This window comes from Trichogramma pretiosum, unplaced genomic scaffold (assembly GCF_000599845.2).
Source record: "Trichogramma pretiosum strain Unisexual culture from Peru unplaced genomic scaffold, Tpre_2.0 scaffold1, whole genome shotgun sequence".
In the NCBI taxonomy this organism is placed as follows: domain Eukaryota; kingdom Metazoa; phylum Arthropoda; class Insecta; order Hymenoptera; family Trichogrammatidae; genus Trichogramma; species Trichogramma pretiosum.
This window is the reverse complement of record NW_019641703.1, coordinates 4064601-4087669: the sequence shown is the minus strand read 5'-3', so window position 1 is coordinate 4087669 and position 23069 is coordinate 4064601. Positions and strand designations below refer to the sequence as shown.

The 23069-nt window shown below is 41.0% G+C and overlaps 1 protein-coding gene and 5 non-coding genes across 6 annotated transcripts in view; 3 read left to right on the top strand and 3 right to left on the bottom strand.

The window, feature by feature from the left end:
- Nucleotides 1–23069, top strand: part of LOC106653532 — a 174704-nt gene that overhangs the window by 70867 nt on the left and 80768 nt on the right. The window contains exon 7 of the mRNA XM_014373014.2: nt 4298–4369. Coding sequence (XP_014228500.2) covers nt 4298–4369 — 72 coding nt within the window. The remainder of the gene's footprint in view (nt 1–4297; nt 4370–23069) is intronic.
- Trnae-uuc lies at nt 1796–1867 on the top strand. Its single transcript has one exon. It is a non-coding gene; the product is annotated as a tRNA-Glu (tRNA).
- On the top strand, nt 2487–2558 carry Trnae-uuc. The gene has a single exon. It is a non-coding gene; the product is annotated as a tRNA-Glu (tRNA).
- Nucleotides 3124–3195, bottom strand: Trnae-cuc. The gene has a single exon. It is a non-coding gene; the product is annotated as a tRNA-Glu (tRNA).
- On the bottom strand, nt 3273–3344 carry Trnae-cuc. Its single transcript has one exon. It is a non-coding gene; the product is annotated as a tRNA-Glu (tRNA).
- Nucleotides 3966–4037, bottom strand: Trnae-cuc. Its single transcript has one exon. It is a non-coding gene; the product is annotated as a tRNA-Glu (tRNA).

The following is a 23069-nucleotide window of genomic DNA, read 5'->3' as shown; positions in this document are numbered from 1 at the left end:
GTAAACTGGATTTCCCTTAATTTTTTATTTTCTTATTCTAGATTATGTGAATCGAAAGTGCGCGTCAACTCTCAAGCCAGTAGATTTTACAAATGTCATCAACATGATGATTGGTTCACTTCGCCATCCAAGGAGATGAAAAAATCGTCATCATTCAATGATTATAAATTTATTGGAATTATGTTCAATTTATGAGATTTATGTGACGTTACATAATTATAATTTTAAATTTATACTACTTAATTATTTCAAATAAACATTATTTTTATATTTGAATAATACCATCGTTCGAATAATAAAATTCACTCATATATGTTTAAAAATAATTACCACGAACAAAATATTCATTTGTGTAATTAAATATCGATCAATAATTATTTGATTCAATGTATTCGATATATATATATATATATATATCAGGCTGAATTTTGATTTTTGTATGCAATATATTTGCGATATATCGGCAAATGTAAACTGGCCCATACATGTGAAATATATCGGCGAATCATGCGGCAATATATTGCAGATATACATTTCCAATATATTGCAAATATATTGCACACAGTTCAAATTTTTACGTGGGAATAAATGCATAAATTTCATTGCGCCATAAATTAACTATCCTTGTTGATAACTTCTCAATATTACTAGCTGATATTGTTACTTCTTTGGTTTGCGTTTAACAATTTTTCAATCATTACTTAATTGCAAGTTAATTGTGTGCGTTATATTTTCTATGTGAGTTGAAATAAATTGGATAAAATATATAAATCGTATCAAATAATGGTACTTGATTTTTGAATTAAAAGTCATTTGATCGTACAAATTTCGTGAAACAAAATTTCAAACTTCAAATAATTCCACTGCTGATAAACCTTTGTCGGTATTTAGCCATACGAAAATCGTCGCGGTTTCGGTACATAACATTGCTGTACAGTCAATTTTGTTTGATTATTTGTACATAATTTTAGCATGTTTATACAAATATTTCAAGAACTTGTGGAATGTTTAACACTGACAGCACAGTAAAATACAGAGATTTATTTAGTCACGCTTAGAATTTGAAAATTCGAAGATTGACCGTGCTATGATAAAAATGTTCATTTGTTATGAAGCCATTAAATTTTCAGTCATATTTGAAAATCTTTTGTCCTAGAAATATCAAACTTTTCGCTATTCCCTTTTTGCGTCGTTGCATTATAATACTGAAAATAATTATCGAATAAGTAATTAGACTGGAGAAATCTAAGCTGCTCGCTCATTATCATACATAAATGCTTTCATGAAAACAACAGAAAGTTGCTAAGATGACAAGTTGGCGTTTCTTACAGATCACACTGTAGTAGTTATAATCAGCAACGAAAGTGCTCGCAAAAGTTTCCAAGTTTTTAAGAGAGCTGTTACAAGTAACGTTCTATTCTCAATTAATTTACATCAACTTCTTTTCAGTAAAGTTTTATTATTAGATGATCACGATAGTACCGTAATAATAACTGCACGCTCTCTTACAAATATAACAGAACCTTAGTTCTTCGAAACTTTCAACTTTAACTCATCAGGGTAATTATTTTATTGTTTAAGTTTACAATTTTGACGAATCAAATGAGTTTTTGATTGTTTTCACTACTATGAGAATGTTTTCAATTTTAGATTTTTTCATAAAAATTGTACATTTCAATAGCCAGTTATAATCATATCACGAGTACACCCACATCACAAAGCACGTAACTAGCTCTGTGCATGCTGAATATCGATTTAAGTTTATGTACAGTTTTTTGTACTCTGTCTAACAACATCCGATATGGTCTAGTGGCTAGGATACCTGGCTTTCACCCAGGAGGCTCGGGTTCGATTCCCGGTATCGGAATTTTTTGTCGATTTTGAGTAAATTCAAATTTTTCATAGTTTCATCTTTTTTGTATGTTAAATTTATAAAAATTATTGTTTCTCGATCGTAAAATCATTAAATTTTCAATGAGTTTGTGAAACAATGTTCAACAAAAGTCGATAAATAAAAACTGCGTAGACTTGTTCATTCTAACCCCTGAATACAAAAGTATGTTTCCCTCAAGTCAAAAAAATTCGAATTTATTTTCAACGATGTTTATTAAAATTTTCAATTTAATAAAATTGTTTAAAATCCGCGGGACTTTGTAAAAAGGTATCCTACTATAAGAATATACTATAGCAATATAAAAATGTTTCATTTTTCGTTTAGTATTTAATTTAGACTATTTAAAAAATTGTCATAAACAAATAGCTCCAGTTTTTAACTTGACGCAAATATACAAATAGCTCCAGTTTTTAACTTGACGCAAATTGTAGGATTTAAAATTAATGAATATGCTAGTTTTCATACATTAACTTAAGTTGCAAAAAGAACAATCTTGAGGACGAGAGTGATTACATTCAAATATAGTTATGTTTCTAAAACAAAGTTGGGCTGGTTGGGTCTTTGTAATGCTATTTGTGCCCTCATTAATATATCCGATATGGTCTAGTGGCTAGGATACCTGGCTTTCACCCAGGAGGCTCGGGTTCGATTCCCGGTATCGGAATTTTTTGAACTTTTTTTTGAAAATTTCTTCATGTATTACTTATTGCTTTAACCTACACCTGATAAAAGCTGCATATAAGACTACAGCTAAACAATAACAGATTCAAATACCTTTCACAAATAGTCTATCAATCCATTCTATCACACAATTCACGTAAATTTATTAAAAAATTCAACCCTCTGTGAAACAGAATTTGAAAAAATTTTAATAAAATTATTTTGGATAGAATAATCATCCGAGACTTGTAACATTGAACAATCTAACGTCAAATATGTAGAGGTTAATGACATTGCAACATACGTTGTATTCGAGTATTCTGAGGGTTAAACTCATGTTTATTATTGTAAATTATAGACATTATCATATATTCATAAAATATATTCACAACTCAATGGTATAGACACGCTAATACCTAAAAATTTATATAATTTAAAAATCTTTTTTCAATTTTGAAAAGTATGAAAAAAGAAAGAAAATTTTATTAGAACGTTCGTGCATTGGCTTCGGTGCCTGAAAGGGGTGCTCTCGAGAATAAAATTATATCATATGAATCAAAAGCAAAAAATTCCGATACCGGGAATCGAACCCGAGCCTCCTGGGTGAGAGCCAGGTATCCTAGCCACTAGACCATATCGGATGTTGGTGGCCATCTCTTGTTTGAGTAACGTAATCTAAATTTATCCAAAAAATATTTTTATTTATAGAGCAAAAAATTTCCGATACCGGGAATCGAACCCGAGCCTCCTGGGTGAGAGCCAGGTATCCTAGCCACTAGACCATATCGGATGTGTTGGAGAATACTCAAATGACACCATACAAAACCTGAGCCCTTTTCAAAAAATGAGTTCTATGGAGCGGGGGTAACGAACTGATGTATAATTAGAAGAGCTGTTCCCCGGTCTCAAATGCGTATAATAGCTACTGCTATTATTCACCATTCTGTGTAATATTTCAAACAATAAGATTAACTTATTGATGTTGGGAAACAATCATATTTATGGTTCTAACTTCAAGAAATATTTGTGATCAATTTGTATTATTAATTATGAAGGTAAAAATTGGAGCAACTTAAATTATTTTTCATCTCGTAGAACTTTTCTGATCTAGTTTAGTTCCCGAATAAGCAGTGATTGATATTTCATTCGTTAAAAATGCATTTCTGAACAGGAGATTTTTATATACTGTTCTCGATACTCTTACATTTATTTAAAAATTTAAGTTAGAAATAATAGCACTTGAATGTAATCGATGTGAAGAGTTCACCAGTAAAGATGTTTAGTTATACTTAGTTTAATAAAAACCTATACTAAGTTATTTACTTCAATAACTCAGATCATAAGGTAATAATATTTGAGAGCAATTAAATGTAAATATTAAAAATGTATCAAATGTTTACAAAACAAAAAATTCCGATACCGGGAATCGAACCCGAGCCTCCTGGGTGAGAGCCAGGTATCCTAGCCACTAGACCATATCGGATATTGTTCAATGAGGCAATGGTCCAATTCATTGGTGAAACACGAATTTTATTTTTAATATTTTCAATTTTCCATTTTATTTTAAACTTATAATTAACTATAAGGTTCAATTCTACACTACTATAAGGTTCATGCTAGATGATCGTCCATCCCCGTTTCTAAACTCAAAAATCTTGCTAAAAAATCAACTGTAAATAAGATTCAAATAATAGTAAAATAATGAAAATGTATTTCTAATGTTGAATTAATTTTTTGTTATAGCCTACAATTTTCGGAACTGTTGCATCAGACTTAAATCCCAAAGACGGAAATAGCCGAAGGGTAAGTTTTTATGTTATTATGTATAAATTAGTAGATGTTGTACCAAAATCGATATTATAATTTCATATATTACATATTTTAAAACCATAGCATGAACTAATAGTTTCATGTTGGTAACTATCTTTTAACTTTTATAATATATGACGAATTTAATGAATAAGTTTCCCATACGATTTGTATTCATGAAAAGTATACGTTTTGAAAAAATTATTAGTATATCCCAAAACCGGAGGATAGATTTGCGAAGACGAGGCCAAAGAAAACGAACGACGCGCAAACATAACTCTCTAGCGCGTGCAGTCTACGCGAGCACTAGACGAGAGCTTCATGACGATGGGTGCTATAATAGTGGAGCCGCGCCCGTCGCGTCAAATCGATTTCGTCGAGTTTCTCTCTCCCTTCGCTCCCGTCTCGCTTACTCGCTCTTTCTCTCCCTCTCTCACTCTCTCTCTCTCGCGCGCGCACTCAGTCTCGCATGTGCGCTTTCACGACACGACGTCACTGTAAGCGCGCGTCGCGTGCAATCTACAAAGGTCGCAAAATCAGCTATGTGGCAGTGCAGACTCTCGAGTGTCCGAGAGAGGCACGTGATGGAGTAATGGCGCCGCAGGCGATCGAAGACGTAACAAAATTAAAGAACTCACCTAGTATTTGTTGATTTATTTGTAACTTTTAGAAATTTTAACCAAGTAATGCAAGTATTACATCAAAAGTTATAGGAAAATATTACATGTTGTGTAGCAAAAGATTAAAAACTTGAGCTGTCCTGATAAAAATTGTTTAATGGTACAGAAGAAAATGAAAATCTTCTTGGATAAAAAAATGACGCAAGCAAAAAAAATTGCAGAGAAAAATGAAGTCGAGCTGCACAAAAACAAAGAGAGAATTTAGACATAGTATGGCGACTTAACGGTAGTGACAGTGCCGGGCGATTTCTGCAATTCACAATCAGATGAGTTATTGCAGCTGCACAACTCTGCAAACTCTGTTTCTGCCCGATCCTTTATCCGAGGCAAACGTTGATTATTCCGCCCTGCTTTTGACCGTCGTACATATATAACACCGCTACAAAGTCCTCATCTTTGCAAAAAAAAAGATTGAAGATCTTTTTCAATTTGTTACCCATCTTTCATTTCTTTCGCTCGCCTCTTTGACAAGAAAGAGATAGACTGAGAGTCAAATTTAATAAATTGGTTAAATTATCTCAATGGCTTGCAAGCTCGTCGTATTAACTTGAGCTTGCGCTCGACTGTATTAGTGGAATTATTAATCGTAAGAAATGCTCTTGCAATTGTCGTGCGCATAAAATGAAACTGCGATATAAAAGTAATTTTTTTCTCATCTAATTTATTGCTGAACATGGGTTTACAGAGTCCGACTCGATCATACGTCGCATACATGTTTGTAATGGACATTTTCGTTTAAAAAATGATGAAAACTAACGTGGCAACGGACTGCGTAAAATTGTAATATTTTAAACTTTGCTTAGTTTAAATTTTACACGTACATAGAACTGTATATCTAAAATTCTGATAAATTATGCATGAATTTCAAGATAAAACTTGACAGCGTCTGGCCAAGTCCACTATGTGCGAGAGAGTAACACGGACGCGCGATTTGTGCGGCACCAGATGTTCTAGTTTTACATTTACGCTTCGAAATATTCACCCGGTCGCTTCAACTTATCTTTTACGTTTGCCGTTTTTAACTGTGATACATCCCGCGTCCTATCTGGTATTGCTTTTCCGCATATGGTGTATTTTGTATATTTTTTGCTTTCTTCGAACTTAGAAAAATATAAATCTGTAAACAGATTGCGGAAAATTCAATATTCAAGTATAATGTAAATAGACGAAATGTTTTGTTTTCATCCGGAGCAGAACTCAGATGTAGATTCGAATCAATCGGTTTTCTCGCAGAGCAGCGCAGCGTCGGCTGAAATTTTCCTCCACTTTACCTATATAATACGACATTCATTTTATGCTTATGCCTTTTACGCGCATCTCATGACTTTATATCAGTCGAACGTCAAGTTTGACTCGCGCGCGCAAAACACCCATGCAGCACAGGCAGTACGCGCAAGAAAAACAAAAAAAAATGAGACATGACGCGCAGCAAGCTTGCTTAGATAAAATGAATATATTTCAAGATCTTGTAAAAGCCCGGAGACCGAGCTTCGACGACGAATTCTTCGCTCTCTAGTTCTCGCTTGCATTTCTTCTTTCATTCCCGTCTCTCCCTCTCTCTGCTCTCTGTGTCTGCTTTTCGATCTCGTTCTCTTCTTCTATTTTTTTTTCTCGTCGATGCGTACGTACGTACGTATGTGTTGAGACACCTATCACACTGCGTCTCGTCAACTTTTTTTCTTCTTCTTCTTCTACTTCTTCTTCAACTCGAGAAGCGCATTTCAGTTTCTCCACTGGTTGAATCGAACGGATGTCCTGCTTCGTTCCACGTCTTCCTCTATAATGCATGTATTTTTCTCTCAAGCGTAAAACCTATATATTCACTTTTGTCGACGTAGTCGTCATCGCTCGACACGACCGAGGTAAATTCACGTGGTCCTTTTTACCCTTCTCCCCCATTCACCTTTATACATACAAAGCCGAGCTGGAAATTTTGCTTTCACGCACACTGGGTGGTGGTACGTCCCTTTAGCCGCGCGTTTGTGATTTCGTCGACGAAAATCTCGATGTCCATCATCGTATGCACGCGGGCTCACTATTTACCAGAAATATATATCTTCGTGGAATAGAGTTGAGAATTTGACGTTAACACCGCGCATATCAAACTCGCCTTTCACATCGCAACCGAAACGCGCGCAAAAATATCCTCCATTTTGCGTAGTATAAAATGTGTAATATTATCCTGGGCGCGCCCGGCCTCTCGATGTTAAATCCAACTAAGCGATCGCTTACAAACTCTGCCTGCAGCACATCCTCTCTCTCTCTCTCTCCCTCGGGTCAATGAATATTTCAGTGCTATTTAGTTACAGCGTCGGAGGGCCCCTTACAACTTGACCCAATTTGGCCAGTTACTCTTTGCAGCACTCGGCAGGCGACAAGCTCTTCGTGGCTTCATGGCTTCGTGTATACCTACACGTGACATCGTCGTCCTTTCGTGTGTACGGACACCGACACAGGAGGGTTCTCTTCTCTCCGGTAGTGACCGGTTGCTACTGGTAGTTTTAGCAGTACGCGATCAGTTGGCCATTATTGCTACTGATGCTGCAGCAGAACGAACACGCCCATCGAGCGCGCGCGGCGCTCCTCGATTCCTCTGCGCTCGGCGAAGAGAGCAGCAAGTATATAGCTCGTCCAGGCTAGTAGTACCTAGTCGACAGGAGCACTTTGACGCCCGCGCGTCGGTCGCATCAAAGAAAATAATATATGTATGCCAGAGAATGTATATATAGCCATGTGCGCGCCCGCGCGCGCGTATACGTTTACATGACGTGCCAGTACACTTTGCGACCTGCTGCGCCTCTCATCTCTCGCAAGGGTCGTATAGTGGCCTCTTCAAATGAACAACTGCAGCAGCAGCAGCAGCGCAACACATAGCCGAGTATCTCTCGCTATATACCTCGCGTGTATTACATTTTACATTAAAGCTCGTCGCGCAATACGGTATACGCGTATATAAAGATATATGGAGGAGATGGCGTACTACTTTTAATGGCACTAACGCGACTGCTGTCTGCTATTACGCGAGTTTATATTATACGCTCGTCGCGCGCACGTATACGCATGTATCTACCACTACCAGCGAGGCATGTCATTGGTAAACGATAGAAGCGTACATAAGGTAGTATAATCTGCGCGGACGAGAGAGAAACGACCGGGGAAGAGAGAGAAAGAGAGCTTAAAAATGCAAAAAGTTGAGCTTACCCGAGTCTTACGCGCGCGCGAGCGAGGTCTTTGTTGTTGTCGCGTATGGCGGCGCAGTATACCGCACAACTAGCCATAAAAATTCTTCAGGCGTTGAGAAAGAGATCGTGTGCTGTTGCTGTATTATATATAAAAGCTCCGCGCACGTGGGGAGGCTGCAAGACAGACTTGCATGTATATACATAGATTTATCCGTCGTGATGCTTCTGGCATATGCCCTGGAGGTGCAAAAAGTACATTTATATCTATACATCGTGCATGACGAACGAGCAGCGGCAGCAGCGGCGGCGGCTCTGCTCTCGAACAAGAAGTCGAAAGTTCGCGAGCGCATACGGCGAGGCTAGTGCTGCTACTACTACTACTACTACTATCCGCAATGCGAGCTGTAGTCGAACGAAGCAACAAATGATAAACAAAAGTTGCCCCCGAGTAAGCCGACGAAAAACTTTGATTTTAAAATGATATTAAAGTCTCTGCCGCTGCTGTTGCTACTGCTGTTGCTGTCGCGCTGATGCTATATCTTGCCTAGCTTTGCCACACACACTGCAGCTTTGCCTTCGGTTCCCTTTTCGTAACAAAGAATGAGACAGGAAAAAGAGAAATGGGTATGCTAGACGACGAAAAAGATGAAAATGGAGTTTGCAAGAAGTAGGGAAAGAGAAAGTAGGCGCGTGTTCCTCGGCCAGCCGTACTATATACGGGAACGAAGGAGTTTTCATAAAGTGAGAAGCTCGCAAGCACGACGTACTACGAGCAAGATAGAGAAAGAGAGAGAGATAAAGTAAAGTTGAGAAGCTTCTAATAGAACGAGTAAAAAAAGGACAATTCGCGTTACATATTGGTGAGATAATGTTGTAATATACAGTAATCTTTCTTGAGTTATAGGAAGTACAGTTGTGTACGTTCGTTGTAAAAGCTTTGAAAATAATTACTTCCGTTTTTCTTGCCATTCGGTGTATTTATGAAAAGCTTTAAATAAACTGGTAATTTTTAACTGTATTATTTTAGAAGCTTTATCGAGTAACGGGAAAAAATTCTGGACTTATGGAGTAGAGAAAAAAGGGGAGAAAGAATAAAAGTCAGGGAAAGAGAGTGAGCGAGTAAAACCTATAAAAACTGGTGATGAGGAAGTTTGAAACAAGTTGAATGTTATAATCGCTGTTACACAAAGTTACTTTTGAGTCTTCCGAGTCCTTTTTTTTTCTCTAATTCATTTGGATTTTTTACGAAATACTTTTTCAATGGATAAAAGCATTGATAAAGTTAATTTCAATTCAAGAAAAAAGTAACAAATATCGTTGGTTCTTTTCTCCGAATCCTTTCGTTAAATTATTGAGCTTGATAGAAGCTTAAACGCAGATCAAGATAAATTAGAATTAGAAACATGAATGGCTATTTGAAAAGACTATCACGTAATTAGTGTTAAGTTTATGAACTAGATAGCTATCCCTCCGATAGCTTTGATAATCAACTTTGATAATCTTCAGAGACACTAAAACTGAAGTTATCCTCTGAGATTACATATCTTATTGACTTGAATATTAATGCTGATGTAGTCACGGTTTTGGATTATTAGATTTGATCATGTAGCCTTGGTAGAAATGCTCAGCGTGCAAATGACCTAATAACCAAAAAATGACCAAAAATTTTTTTTAAATAATACATTATCATTAACTATGGCTTGTTAATTGCGATTTTTCTACTTCAATTATGTTACGAATATTGAGCACAAATGACAATTTAGCTGTTTCAAGCCTCCACCACTAGATGGCGCGTATCTTTATCTATAAATCTGCAAGGGACAAATTAAAAATAATGTTATAAGTTAAAGCAAGGTTAAAAAATAAGTATAATTTCTCTCATGTAAAACATTCTACTTATAAATATGTTTGTTTTCGAATTTCCACTATTATACTACGTATATTCTAATCTAAACTCACTGACTTTCATCAGGTCTCGGCTCTCAAACGAGCTGTTCCACCTTAGTGTTGGAAAATTTTATAAGATTTTTAAAAAAATATGTATTTTACACATCATCTCTTTATTTTCCAAGAGCACAAGGCAATGAAACACGTATAGCCAACGCATAAAAAATCGAAAGATTAAAGGCTACTCCACGGCGCAAGAGTAGATTATTATGGATCAAACGAGTAAAATCATATATAAATGAACGGGTTCGATAGTGAGGCTAATAAAAAGCTCGTTTGCTCTACTCGTGCGCGCGGCTATATACGAGCAAGATAAAAAGCTTTCCTGGTATTATTATCCATCGACATACACACACACAGACTCGGTGCTCGTAATTATTATAATTTGGCGGCGTGCTATCATTTCCTGAATACCGATCATCGTTAGTGGAAAATTATTCACATTTTTGCAGTCTCTCAAAGCAAAATGCATGAACAAGCCGGGCTGAACGGCCGCTTCATCCCATTCTTTTGGTCCCGTGTATTGCATTAAATATTGATAATTCTAATGATTCGCTCGAAGCCGATAATATCCCATTTCTTTTCTGCATAGAAATCCATACGCTACGCGTGAGCTTTGATCTCATTATCGATCCTCTAGTACTTGTAGTGAATTATACAATCACAGTACTTTATAACAGAACTCGTCGTATGAGTTCGCCGAAAAGGGCTTACTTCATTTCGCCCCAAATTTCGTATTAGCGCAGCTCGAAAAAGCTCGACCAGCAGCTGTAGAATTTTCCCCGCGGAGATGTACCGGGGGATTGTTCCGAGGGCAAATTTTGGCTTTTCATGCATATCAAAAAGTCATACGCGTCTCTCTGCCTCAGATTGTTGCGCATTTCCATGAAAAATGTTCATTTTTATATCAAATTTTCCAACTCGCGAGGTTTTTTTCTCGTAGAGATATGTTCAGTGCGCCGAAATTTGTTATAAAAGCAGTTTCTTTCCACCGCGCGTCATGTTCATTCGTTTTTCTATTGCCTCTCGCGCGCGTGCACATGCCCGTGCATCCGTACACAGGCACGCGTACACTGCTGCTGCACTCAAGTCGCTTGTTTACGTAGTTTCTCTTTTCTCTCTCTCTCTCTTGCTCGCTCTTTTCTCTCACACGCTGACATTGACTGAGTACAGTTTGGGTAAATATGTATAGAGCCACCCCAAAATCCCTGCGCGTCGCGTGTTTGCGTGTGTACATGTGCGAAGCGAGCGAGCGAGCGAGTAGTTCGAGTCGCGCGCGACTCGCATTTATATACGAGCCATGTATGTGAGCGTCGTCGTCGTCGTTTTCCACGTTTTTGAGGGTGTATTTGTTATATCGCTGCTGCACGAAGAAAAAAACGTGAATTGAAAACCTTATACAGTGTGCGACCTAATTTTCGTGTCCGAGAGAACTGACCCTCTATATACTCTAAGCTCAGCTACGCCCAAGCTCTCGCTTCTCGCGCTGTGTTTTCTTTTCTTTTCTATTTTTCATTTGCGCGGGCGCGCGCGTGCTTCGGAAAAGCGCTGGGGCTGCGAGAAACTTTATGGGGCGAGAAAACAAAACGGATGCGTGTTGCAGTTGTAGTAGTAGTAGTAAGCAAGCAACAACAGCAACTATGATAATGATACGAGAGAGGGAGAGAGAGACCAGCTCAAGCAGGATTTGCTTGAGCATGCGAGACACGTATACAAGGAAGACTATATACACGTACACAGGCAGCACAGGGCAGGCAGCTGGAATATTATAATGCACACACACACACAAACGCTGCAGGCGGAGAGTATAAGTAATAATGGCGGAGGAGAAAGAGAAGATGCCTTGCTGGTTTCGCTGCATTTTAATCTCGCGTGAAGTAAAATAAAGAGTCCTCTCTCTCTCTCCTCTCTCCATCGCCAGCTGGTAATTGTGATGTAGCTTGATTAAGACGGGCTTTTACTCGAAGCGCGCGCGCGCTATTGTTTTTATGGACGTTGTTTTTAATTTACTGCCGCATATACAAACTCCGCAAGGAGAAGTGAGTTACATTAGCGTCTCTCAAGCAGCTATATACAGGATGGAGGCTAATTCAGAAGTAGCGATGCGAAGCGCGAGAGTTAAGATAATGAATTTGTCAAAATATTCGTTATTTTTTTTCGAGAGATATAATCCACTATGAGAAAGCGAGGATCACTGCCACTAATTGTAATAAGTATGAAACACCCAAAACGTCTAGTCGATCCGGTACAAATGAAAATGGCCTCTTTACCCGAAAAGCCGCGTAGTCACAGGAATCTATATAGGATTTTCATTGTAACCCCTCCGGGGATCTTAACCATGGTAGAGAGAAAAGCCAGGGCATATTGCGGTGGAAGCTCAGTCTCTCTCTCTCTCTCTCTGCAAGCTTTGCGACGCGCAGACGATTTCCGCCATCTCTCGTTTGGAAGCTCCTTCTTCTTCCTCTTCTTCTTGCTGCTTTCGTGGGAATCATGGTCTCTTCGATTGATTTTTAGGGATATAAAGAGGAGCAGAAAGAGAGAAGGCAGAGCAGGAACAGGAAGCCCCGAGACAGGCGCGCACGAGCTTCTCTCATTCTTTCTGTTCCGATGCACCCTTGGCCAAACGTATATGTACCTCTTTCTCTCTTACCCGCGGAGATCGGAAGTAATTGACTATTAGGGCAGATGTCACTTGGGCTCTGGTGTGGTAAAATTTATGTTCGCGTCGATAAAGGCGTGCAATGCGCGAGAGCCTTTGGCGAAAAAAAGGTTTGTCAAATGGAAGTAGGATTATGATTTTTTTCAATTTATCGTTTTAAATTTTGAAAAAGTGTCGTGGGACGTACACACCACGTTTGACCTCGTCGCATACTTATCCATTAGGGGGCCAAATTGCCGTGCAAATCTCTGCGGGCCCCCGTGATCGCTCGTTTCTCTCGGCCGGTTAAGTCGTCCTCGTCGAAATGATTGCGAGCGTAGATGTGTTCGCAAATTACCAATGATCATCCAAGCAATTACCAGTTAAGGGGGGTGACGACGACGACGATTCGGCGACGTTCGATGGGTATTATATACATACGATAGAGAGAGAGAGAGAGAAAATGTGCGACGAGAGCCTGGCGGGCTGCTGCATCATCTGGTGCTGTGTGCGGTGCCCACTGCGGTAATTTCCTCCTATACGTCGTCCGTCGCGCGCTTGACTCGAATCTGACGCTGCCGTTGCTATGATGTGTATGTGTGTGTGTGTGTGTGCCTAGAGGTGGTAGCAGCAGCGGTCGAGTGCGAGGCATAATTGGTGACTATCAAAGATGCCTCTTATGCGAACCGGCAAATGGTCCTCACTTTTCTCCCCATTTGTCTGCCGCTATACCTCTCTGGTGAATTTAGAGTATATAATGCGCGTCGTTCGAAATGAGAACGTAAAAACTTTTGCTTTTTCCAACATTTTACGATTTTTTTCGATGAATCGAGTTGATCGGATCATTTCAACCCATATGGTAGACATGCTCAAAATTAATAATGAGCTGATGGCCTAAAAATGACTATTTATTACAATTATTTTTCAAATATTAAGCGCACCTTGAACGACTTGAATATGACAATTTAAATGTTTCCAAAGGTTAAGATCAGTTTTCCCCTACTTTGAATACGATAATAATACTTTGAGCTTCCACCACTAGATGGCGAGTACCTTTATCTACAAAATCTGCAAGTGACAAAATTAAAAAACTGGTTAAAGTCAGAAGAATACAGAAGATCTATTGAGGTTCTATGGTGCACTCTGTCGGTGGGTCATTTGCTTGTAGAAAAAGCATCTGCCAAAAGTGACGACAGTTTATAAGCGTTCTGGTTGAGAGAGTGGCACTGCGGAATGTATCAGTTTGTTGTTATCGAGTATATTGGCTGTAAATTGAGCGTTTTGATGAATTCCTCATAGAAGGCGTAAGCGAGTCATGAAAACCAAATTTTGGTGCAGCTCCGCGCTGTTTTAGTGGTTAACATCAAACTAGCTTAGCTCTCTGCCGCGAATCTCGGATGAAAAAGATGTATCATGTCCGCGCGAGATATCGGATAGGCAGCTCTTTCAACGTCTACATAAAGTGCCTCGTGCACGCCTAATTGTTTTAGTTCTTGCGCGCGCGCTCGTGGATAGATAAAACTCTCCATTAGTACTACGGTGGGGGATACGTTTATGTAGTTCGCAGCTCGCGAGCTTTATTTTACGTTTTATAAATCCTTGCGTGTTGCTTGCCGAGTTCTTATATATACCACGTACTCGCTCGTTTCTTATCCGTAGTCTCGAAACTGTGCTACGTATATATACGGCGTAGCTTTTCAAAATTACTTAAAAAACCAAATAAAAAAGGCAAACGAGTGGGTGTGCAACTTTCTTTCGTTGCTCGCTTTTATCGTTAATTCGCGCGCTCTCGGCGATATATCCCCGCCTTCTAATTGGTGCAATTTTTAGGTGAAATTAATTACTCGGCGGTGTACACACATACGTCTTCGGCGTTACAGCGCTAGGGCTGCACACACAGTAGCTGCAATCGTTCGTTACAACGCGCACAGTACAGTCGGAAGTTCATTCGATTTCATTGGAAATTGCCGCCTTCCTTTATACAAGCATTCGTCGTATTACGGCTGCTCGGTTGATGTGAAACTTTGTCTCGTTGCGGTGCTGGCACAGAGAAAGCACAAAACCGATCATATCGTATTCAAAAACGTACACACACACGCGCGTATAACAGCTCTACTATATATGGACTGTGTGCTGCAGCACCGTCAATCAGGCTGTAATAATAATCCTCTACTTCGAGATTTTGTTTTTCTTTCCTTTATGTGTGTACACACAAAGCTCGAGCTGCTCTCGGGAGGCAGCAAAAGTTAAATAGATCCCTCCTCTCCCCGTTATAGAGTTTAGCCTAAATTTCTCGTTAGCCGGGTTCCGCGGTTGTACGCGCGCATGTAGGCGAAAAATAGGAGCGTGAAAAGCCGAAGCTGCTCGTGCTGACTCGGCAGTTGTTTATACGGAATGAAAAAGGCTGCTGCTGCTACTGGTGCAGCGTCGGGAAACTGGCGCGGGAAAAAATAAAAGGTAATGAAAGGACTGCAGATAGAAGAGAGAGAGAGAAAGAGAGGTTAAAAAGAAGTCAGAAATCGAAATTATCGCGGAGGATGCGAAAAGTCGATAAAAGGACGTCGTTAGTGATCTCTATCTCGCGCAGCTGCTGCTGCTGTTGCCGCGCAAGCCTCGTCTCTCTCGTCGTCCCCTTTCATTTTCTCAATCTCTTCTATTTTTTCTCTTCTTTTTTTTTCGATCGCTTCTTTTTTTCGGGCCACGCGCGCGCACACGGAAAATCGCGCTAAATATCGAAGCGGCAGAGTCACGCTTCCTTTTATTTTGCCCAATGTGACACAAAGAGAAAAGCGGAGGTGCGAACTTGTTTCAACTTTAATTTCCATCTATAGGTGAACCAGTGGCGGCGGCGGCCAGCCAGGCTATTTTCATTCGCCTCCCCGCGCGCGAGGAATAGATTGAGTTTCACAAAATTTGCTAGGAAATCGCGCTGAATATCACGCGATTATAATAAATTATATATAAAAATGGTAGAACACTCGTTTCATTCACGATGCGACAATTACACGGTCGCAAGCTGGCGTTGCCGTTGGGCATTTAAAATGTATAATACTAATGAGTGAACATTTTTCCACATCGTTCTTTTGCGGTGGTCAAGCTTTTCCTGGACTGCGGTAGATTCGTCTTTTATGCACCCGGACCGCGCGGTGAAATTGGCCGTACGTGATATTATACAAAATGTAAATTTCGAAGCTTGTTTCTCTGCCGGGAACTTGGTCGAGGCGGTAGCGCAAGCCTAGCCATGACACGCCGTACCACCAGCCCGTGTATGCGCGCGGGTATTTCGCCAAGCTCTCTTACTTCAGAATGTAGTTTGTCTGCGTACAGCAGCAGCGGCGCGCGCCCGGCATGTATAAGCGCAACAGCAGCGTCCGACATGCTGCCGAGAGGAGGACCAACTGTACAACAGCAGCAGCAGTAGTAGAGCTGAGAGAGAGAGACTCTCGTGAGTGGCAATCACATTAGCGTAGCCGCGTCGTCGCCCATATATTGCTATGTCCGCGTCGCCAACGGCCGACTGAGAGAGAGAGAGAGAGAGAGGGTGAGAGTATCTCGAAATTCGCTCGGGACAGCTTGGGCATCAGCGCTAAATTATGCGCCCCGTACGCGATTACGCGTAGCATCGGTATAATAGTAGTAGTAGCACAGCAGCAGCCCCCTCTGCCACATTAGCCTCGCGGCTTTTGCTCTTCTGCCTCTCTGTTCGTTGTCTATACGCGCGTATGTGTGTTAGCGAGTGTCTGTGTGTTGATAATAATGCTTACCACCGTCGCTGCTGCTGCTGCTGCTGTTCGTGTGCCTTATATGGCTATCCACGTATATAGCCGAGCTCGTTCGAGCACTTTTGAGCATCCGCGTAGTGTGAGCAGTGGCAGACTTCTCTACCCACCGTCAGGATTGATTGTTATATTCGCGGCGGAAAGGCCAGCCGGCTGGTTTGGAATATTTATACGTACTAGCCGAGGCAGTTGCGACGCGCTAAAAAAGTTTTTTTTAATGCGAGTAATTTTTTTTTCAACCACTACTTTGCCATAAGAATTACGAGTAGGGGTCGATGTGTGTAGGCTACTATTCTAGAGAGAAGGAAATCGAGAGAGCGAATAAAGAGAGTAATTTATCGAACTTAATTATTGGAAAAGGCACCGAGGATTCTAATCTTTCTTTTTTCTTTTTTTTTTCTTGCTTAAATACAAAAGTACAGCCGATGGAAATGACAGTCAAGTTAATGCAAAGATAATAATTTTAATTTGCACATTTTATGAATTCAAATGAGATATGATAATGTACCGCTCTCGCTCGCTAGCTAGCTGGTAGACTCTCGAATCCCTTGCGATATTTTTTTGCGCGCGATAGCGAATAAATTTCACCTCCTCTCTCTCTCTTCGCTCTCTCGTCTACTTGATTTTTTTATATTTTTTTAATGCTACTACCCTCCTCCATCTTCTTCTCATCGGAAAATATTTTATTTTTCACTTACGTGTAATGTTACATAGCACTTTTGCAATCGCGTACGAAGCAGCTCGCTCGCTAGCTATGTACAACGCGAGCGCGGGGCTTTTTCCGCTTTGTGCTCTCGTGCTGTGCAGCAGCAGCAGCAGCCTCTAGAATAGTAAATGTCGCTCTCGAGTAACCGTGGGATAGATTGAAAGTACCTTGCCGCCGTTGCACCGGTGGTGGTGCACGCGGAGCAGAAGTAAAAAAGTCATTTACATTCTCGGTTACTTCTGGGAGAGAGAAAAAATTTCGTTTTTCATTCACGTTCTCTTCGAAATCAGATTTGTGCCTTCTAATTTATCCACAGATCGATTCGAGCAATTCCCAGATCCAGAGCGCGGCTTTTTTCATTTTTCGCGAATTTTTTATTACGTTCGCGGCTAATTTGAGCTCGATATATATAATGTCTCAAGTAGCTTGGCGCAGATATATACAAAGAATGATTTATTGAAAGTTCGAAAGTTAACAAGCTTTAGCCGGGCTTACACAAAATACACCCACGTGTGTCTCAAACACATCGTGCGTGTGTAGTACTGATCTCATCCCCATCATGTATAGTGTATATCGAAACTCTCCTGCGGCTGTTTTCTATTATTCAGCGGAAAAGCCCCGCCGGTAGCTGCGAAATAAGTGCCTTGTCTGTGTGCGGGTGTCTCCTCTCTTTCTTCTTCTCTCTCTCTCTCTCTCTCTCTCTCTCTCTCTCTCTCTCTATACGTGCCTGCATATAGCTTCTGCTGCCGCTGCTCGAGGGTTAGAGTGCATCCGATCGACTCGCGCTCGGCGTCGGCGGCGAGTAAGCGAAAATCCCTGGGAATGGGATAAGAGAAAAGGGCGGAAATGCTCGCTTGGTATAAAGGCCTTTTTTACCTGTTCTTCAGAGAGAAGCAAAGTTCGCGGCTGATGCTGCTGCTGCCGAGCTTTAGCGGATCTGTTCGCGAAAGCTTTGCTCTTGCCTCTGCTCTCTCTCTCTCTTTCCTCTTCCTCTCACGATGCCTCGGGGGTTGGGTGAGCAGAAGAAAAAAAAAATAGGAATAAAAAAAAATTGGAAAAAGAAGACATAAATAGAGTAACGGTAGGCGGGTTGAGGCATATTTTACTCTTCTCTTTTTTTCTTCAGCTTTACTTATATCGAAGCATTTTCAGAAGTTCCCAAATGAGTTTCGAAGCATAAGTTCATTTTGATAGGAGTCGAAGTTGAGCCCCGTCCGTGCGTTGTTATATTCATCCGCGTCAGGCCGAGGCTAACTTCGATAATGGGCGGCGTATACGAACGTACGTATACGTAAGCCAGTTGCATCTTAAATGAACCCGAGCATAGCACGCGCGCGATCAAGTATGGCTTCTATCTCTCTTATTCTCCAACTCTCGTTCGCATTTCATACGGCGCTTTAAACGTTAAAACTCGACTACGACGCTTAAATACTATATATTTCGCAATGGCACGAGCGACTGCCGAGGGTGCGGGGAAGATGAGAGAGAGGCTCTGTGTATCGTAGAATTGAACCAGTGCTGTTTGAAATTCAAAACATATACGCACAGTACGAGCGACGGCACAGGCAGCAACGGCACCAGTGGCAAACGTCAACAGCAGTTGTGTGCGCGCCGCACGGAGCAATTTTTCGCTCTTTCACGTGTCTGTCTTTGTTAAAATTACTTTTCCATCCCTCTACTCAAAGCCCCCGCATTACACACGCGCGTATGCTCATTTACCGCCTAGCTGGAAAATTACATTTTCGCAGAGTAAAGTAAGTCATTCGTATACGCGTATACCTGTTACGAAATTAGCCAGTGAACTCTACCCCGGCTTTAATTGAATTATTAGTTGCAAAATTTTGTAAAATTTGGAGTGCGACTCGGCGGCGAGGTTTTGATGATTACCGTTGTGTATACATGAATGCTGCGGTATATAAATTGATTTACGCTTGGACCTAGCCGCGGAGCAAGCAGAAGCGCTATACATGCGCAACTTGGACAATGGTTATTTGTCAATCAAATTTTAAATAGAAATTTATGAGTCGCGGGAGATGAACGCGAAAAGGAAACAATGCTTTATTACCAAGAGCGAGCGAGCGAGCGTAGCAGCGCAGGCACAAAGGCCCGCACAAGGGGGTAACATAATCATTTCATCGTTTTTCATATATATATAGAGAGAGAGAGCGAGATAGAGAACAGATTTCTTGAGGGTAATATAAAGAGCGCCGTGTATTAGATTTTTTTCGCTTGCACCGTCTTATCACAAAGTTTTTCCAAGTACTCGTGCTGCTGCTGTAGCGCAGCGCAGCGCCGCCGTTTCTTTGGGTAGAGAATCTGGGAACATCAAAGAGTGCAGCAGCAGCGGCGGCGAGGTTAATGTTATACGAGCCCACCTCATCGGGAAACCCCAGCAATCTACGGATTTTTCTTTTTCCCTCGTCTCTTTTTCTTTTTTCGTATATTATTATTAGGATAGATACCATCTTGGATTACTCATTAAATTTAATAATACTTTCAAGTTGTACCTTTCTCACTTTTCTTTTTTGCCATTTCTACTACCGCGCGAGGATATTTCACGTTTGTAGGGAGAGGTCGTAGTTGGGCTTTATAGGACATTTTTAATGAAACTGTTTCCGGCGGCGCGCTCCACTCGTATATATAATACAAGTGAACAAAATTTAAATGCGTATACGAGTCTCTCGTTTTCAGTTAATCCACTGCGTTGCTGCGTTGAATGCATCTCGCGCACGCACGCGGTCTTATGCGTTTTTAATGAACGAATGGATTATCTCTTACGAAACTGACGAGCATCTATCATCGCGCGCGTACGGAGAAAAATTATACGCCGTGCGCACACCGCCAAACACGTAGTCGAGAGGCTACACAAAGATTCATTTTGTTACGCCAACTATAAAAAAATTTTACGTTGCAGTATTTTTTTTAGTAGCTGTAACGAAATTGGCTTTTTGTTGTCGTAACCAAAAATTTTAGCAATTACGCGTAAAATATTTTTACTAGGTGGAACAAAATGGCACGAGATTTTTAGGGTGCACCGCGAAATTTTTTCTGTGTGCAGAGTGCACGCGTCGCCTTGTCTTTCTTTTTGTGCTATTCATGGTTTTTTACATTTGGAGTTACGAAGACTTACAAACAGGCGTATGGCTGACTAAGCGCTGACTATACTACTGTTAAGTAGTATAGCCTTGTCTTTGCGGTGACGAGCTCCGAACTTTATCGATGTTCACATAAGCAGCAAATTATATAAATATAAAGAGTGAAAACTCAGCTCGTATCTTCTCTCTAAACTGCAAAAATGAAAGGCACTTAAAAAATTCAAGATCTATTAATAGAAATAAAAGCTGCCATTGAAATGCACGTTCTGCTCTTATTCTCCACTTGCATAGCCAATTAGCTTTTCTCGCTTTTCTCTAGCCTCGATTCTAAAATGGTTTCGCGCAAAAAATTTCCAAGCTCGAGTTACGAAAGTTTTTCTTCTTCGCTATCTCATGCGATTTCATAAAACATTCTCACGCGAAATATTTAAAAGTACATTGTATCGTCTTGGTTAAATCACACATTCTCCTCGAAATGCTCAACATTAATAGTAGATGAAGGACGAAAAAAATTGATGATTTTGAATGTTTTAAATACATTACCATTTATAAACTTATTTTCGGCTCATTTTCTATGACCTAAAGATGACAATTTGATTGCTTCAAAAAAAGATGACCAGTTTTCAAGTGCTTAAACCCTCCACCGCTAGATGGCGAGCATCATCTTTATATGTAAACCTGAAAGTGGTAAAGTAAAAATAATTGTATTAATCAAATCATTGTTCAAATGATTTATAATGTTCCCATTTATTTTCAGCCGCCCAAAATATAGCCTTAAAATATTGAGCTGTCGTCTTGAAAATTTCACCTAGGCCCCAATACGCAAACGTTCCTCAAGGAATACACCCGTAGCAGTGCTTCAACACGCGCCCATTATCATCGAAAAAAGAATTAATTTTTCCAAGTTACAGAGGAGTGTACGCACGGCACATATCTTCCTGCGGCTGCGGCTCGCGAGCAAAGTGTTTGTCTCGTGCAAACGCGCTCTCGAGTCTTTACCGCATACAAACGCGTACGAATTAAGTATGTGTATGCGCGTGTATGTGTGTGTGCGTATACATAGCTACCAACTTATATGATCGCTCCCTCTCTCACTCTCGCGACTCTTTCGTGTAGGGTGAATATACGCGGGGATGCGTGCACAAGCGCCGCAACCTTTCTGTTTGCGTGTTTGCCGAAGTAATGTATATGCGCGCCAAGCGCACAAACACACTCGCGCGTACACACACATCGTATAATTGATTCGCGACTGAGGGATCAGGTTCCAAACTTTGGTAAATAATATATCGGCTCAGTTGTGTGCACTCGCAGTGATCTTCGATCTTCTATATCTAGCAAAAATTGTACTCGTGGCAGATAAGAGAGTGAGAGGGCGAGACGACGAGATGATGATCTCCGTCGTACATACGTTGCCGTTGTACACCTGTCGCACGAGAGACAGCAGAGATTTGATATATAATTGGTATTATTCTTGCTGCATGACTCTGGCGCGCGGCGGCAGTGCATCAACCCAGAATATAATGTGTAGCACCAGCACGAGAGTACGAGCACGTTTGTTAATCAGTGAAGTATGCCATAGTCTGAAGCCCCTCTCTCTCTCTCTCTAATAAGACGTTATATTACTCGACACAACCCGGCCTTCCACGTACTGCGAGCGAGTGAGCTCGAGTCGCGCGAGGCGCCCGCGTTCTAATGACGAAAGCTGCGCGCACAGACACAAACGCCGCCACCACCGCTGCAGCACTGCCTCTTGAATACATGAACCCCCCCGGGCCCTTTGATACGCTAGATGCCGAGAGGTACACTACATTTGTAATGTAAAGTGTCACGCATTAGCGTGAATATACGAGCTTCGTGTCTGTCTATGTGTAAGATATATTATCACCGTCTGTACATTATTATAGCGCGAGGATCGCGCGCGTCTGAGCTAATGTGGAAATCTTGGTTACGAGATTGCTCGCCTGAAATACTCTCCAGGCGATTTTCAGCAGCTGTGGTCTTTATATGTGTAGAGCCTCGTAGCGGTGATCAAGGTCAAAACGATCGTATCAGCAAATCGGATACACAGCAGCAGCGGCAGCTAAGATATCCGCAGAAGCTGTGTGCACATCGAGGCTAGAGAGACAAAGGTATATAGGAGGGGGCATATAACGCTCGACCGCAGACATACGCGCGATCGATCCGGCAATTATACGCTCATACTACTACTGCTACTATCACCTATAGGTATATTATATATAGGCCCCCTGGCTCGTATACCGGCATGACCATGCAAATGGCATAATATCTGCGGGAGAATATATTCAGCAGTACGCGTGGGTATGTGCGGGTGGATGGGTGTTGCAGCACCTGCGCTCGGACGGTCATTCTCATCATTTCCGCTAGCAGCAACTGCTGTGCTGTGGGATATGGCCCTCTATGTACGAAGTGCAGCAGCAGCAGCGGCAGAATCCCGCGTCATTAATCGTTGTCCAGGCAAGCTAATTCGAGGCCGTAGGCTTCCCAGTTTCGTGTATGTATGGAGGATTACACACGAGTCTCCCTGTCTCTCTTTCCGCGAGCTAACTCAACTTCTCTCTCCCTCTCTCTTCCTCACTCAAATCTCTCACTCTCTCTTTGTAGTTTGAATGAACGACTCGATTTCCATTGCTGCATGATAGCTACGGTTACTTCTCTGTT